The sequence below is a fragment of the Idiotropiscis lumnitzeri genome, chromosome 1, assembly GCF_059441095.1.
Source record: "Idiotropiscis lumnitzeri isolate Australia: NSW breed Sydney's pygmy pipehorse chromosome 1, RoL_Ilum_1.0, whole genome shotgun sequence".
Lineage (NCBI taxonomy): Eukaryota > Metazoa > Chordata > Actinopteri > Syngnathiformes > Syngnathidae > Idiotropiscis > Idiotropiscis lumnitzeri.
This window is the reverse complement of record NC_142391.1, coordinates 46116168-46118718: the sequence shown is the minus strand read 5'-3', so window position 1 is coordinate 46118718 and position 2551 is coordinate 46116168. Positions and strand designations below refer to the sequence as shown.

Sequence of the window (2551 nt, the reverse complement as noted above, 5' to 3'; positions counted from 1 at the left end):
CTGTCTGACTGATGGTGTTGGGAAATTTGAGAAATCTTTTCAACCCAAATTTCCAAAATGATCCCATACATGCGATTTACGTGATGGATGAGGGTTTTCAACTTCCTCTACTGCTATTATAGTGAATGCAGACTACCTAAGTCGCAGTTTGTTCGTGGATCATGCGCGGTCCGAACTATGGTGCTTCATCTGAACCGATCAAAGATGATCCGTTGCACCACTACCTTTGCCGGAGACGTCAGTGTTGGGTGTCCTTAAAGACAAGTGTCTTTTAATAGTCTGTTCCCATCTTTAGCCTATAATGGCAGCCTTTTCACAATGTCTTTGTAGAATTATTAGTGTTAAAGAAAATTAAATCTTACTAGCGTGTCACCATTGTCTTTAACACCCCACATTTCTGTCCAGTTTCATGAGTTTATTTATTTATTTTAAGATAAATCTGCCGAAGCACAATTCAAAGTCAATGTCTAATATATACTAGTTAATTTTAAATAACTTGTCATGTATTCTTATTATCATCATTATGGTACAACCACTTTCTCTAAGTGTAGTAAGCGTTTGTGGAATGAGGCTGGACATGAAGCATCACGGTACATAACACCATCTCCTGGCCAGCAAGAAAAATGGTTTGGAGGACAACTTCCGGGAATCAAAAATACACGTGCCGTATTTCGATTTGTCTCGTGCTATATTCTAGTTTAAAATTGAAAATGAAATAGTGTTTAGACTTCTCCTTGCTTTTTCCGGACAACAAACCAGGAAAACAAGCTGTATTTCAACCATGCAGTTTCAACATGGAAACGAAACTTAAATATCGAATTGTGTACAGATTTTAAATAACTGTTTTCAGACAAACATCAAATGACCAAAAGAGAAGAACCGGGTAATATTTGCGCATAATAACGAAGGTGAGAAAAACGAAACAGAAAGACACCGTTTTGTAAGTGCTAACAGGGTAAACGTAACGAACTGTAACACTTGCCTTTGTCGTGCTTTGTGTCTACAACCATAGCAATACGCGAAACGTAAGCCCTCAAATTAGCCATCATTACAGGTGAACGTTAACCTCTAATTTCAGTCTACATTAGGCCGACAGGCTAGCTTTTACGCAGCCGAAATCCTAGCTGATGGCGAGCGCGACGCATTGTGTCTTAGAATTGCACCGTCTTATGTGAGCGTCATCTAATACCGACGACTTGTTCTTCTACATAAAATACTTGACAATATAAGGTTATTACATTTTACATAATTAAATTGCTTAGTTCAACTCTTTTTACTGGTCACCGATGCTGGCCTAATTTGCCGGGTGCTTTACTTCCACATAGCAGATCAACTGGGTAGTGACCTCGTTAACACAAAATATACAGATTAAAGGAGGTTTCGTCATATATGGGGTGGACGAGTGTCCGCTTGGCGCAACGATTCGTATAATTAATAACCTCCAAAACACCGGAAAGGCATACTGGTGATGAGACAACAACGAAATCGGATGATTTACCTTGGCCAGCCTCCTGCTCGCCGCCATCTTGAAACTTCTGTATGAGTTCCCAGAATTCACAGCGCGGAGAATATGGGTCTCGGGGGGGTGGGGGCTTGACGTCGACGTTAACGCTGAACCCAGAGTTCTGGCGTGTGAACGGAGATGAGGCAAACAGCACAATCAAATCAAAAAGTACAAATACAACAGTAAAGCGTCACCATTTGGACCAAAAAGAAAAAAGAGTATTAACTCCACCACTCACGTGACGTCAAAACATAGCATAAGAACATTAGAGATTTTACATGTTAAACGACTTTTAAAATGGTATTTGTAGTTATTACCAACATTTCCACGAATGACAAGAGGGGCTGTAACATCGTGGAACATAATGTATTTACTTTGTTCCTGTTCACAAGCGCACGACTGTAGTGGCAATTGTTACTCCCTTTTCTGTTAAAAATAACATACGTTCGTCAACAAATACATAATTTATAACGTACATTGTTCTTTATGACGTAGGGCTTAACGTATTTTGGCACTTCTCTCTGCATTGAAAATAGAGCTAGAATTATGTTCGTATCATGTAGTAACATTAACATAAATTTAGTGATGGTGATTAGTGACGCAAAAGACACGCACTCAAGGATTCGCCATACACCTACCCTTCGTGTTCGAGTGCCGACTCTTGAAACACACTTATAAGGGGTCGCGTTGGAAGTGTTCCCACCCTGCGAAATGGGACGATACTTCAAGCATTCCGACGTCATCATTTATGTTCTGCAGCATGTTAACGTAACATCACGCGACAAATACATTACATTACAACTTTATTTATATAGGTTGTCAAACCAACCACAGCAGTTCCACCCTGTGCGGGCTATCTGATGGTGATTCAGAGAAATGTCAGTGAAGGGAGGCGTCTTTAACATATGCATTTAAAACCTTTGTATATGTACGATTCAAAGCAAAGGGAATGTGTGACAATCGACACGTCAATGACTTGCGTTAAAGCTGCATTAACCTTCGATACAGGGGATGTGAATGAATGAATGGATTAATTGCTTTATTACA

The 2551-nt window shown here is 39.9% G+C and overlaps 1 protein-coding gene across 1 annotated transcript in view; it reads right to left on the bottom strand.

The window, feature by feature from the left end:
* Window positions 1–2273, bottom strand: part of ube2l3b (ubiquitin-conjugating enzyme E2L 3b) — a 56459-nt gene extending 54186 nt beyond the window's left edge. Inside the window, exons 1-2 of the mRNA XM_088303347.1 lie at window positions 2143–2273; window positions 1499–1625 (exon numbers count right to left, since the gene is read on the bottom strand). Coding sequence (XP_088159473.1) covers window positions 1499–1525 — 27 coding nt within the window. The 5' untranslated portion in view covers window positions 1526–1625; window positions 2143–2273. The remainder of the gene's footprint in view (window positions 1–1498; window positions 1626–2142) is intronic.
* Between the last annotated feature and the right edge of the window lie 278 nt (window positions 2274–2551).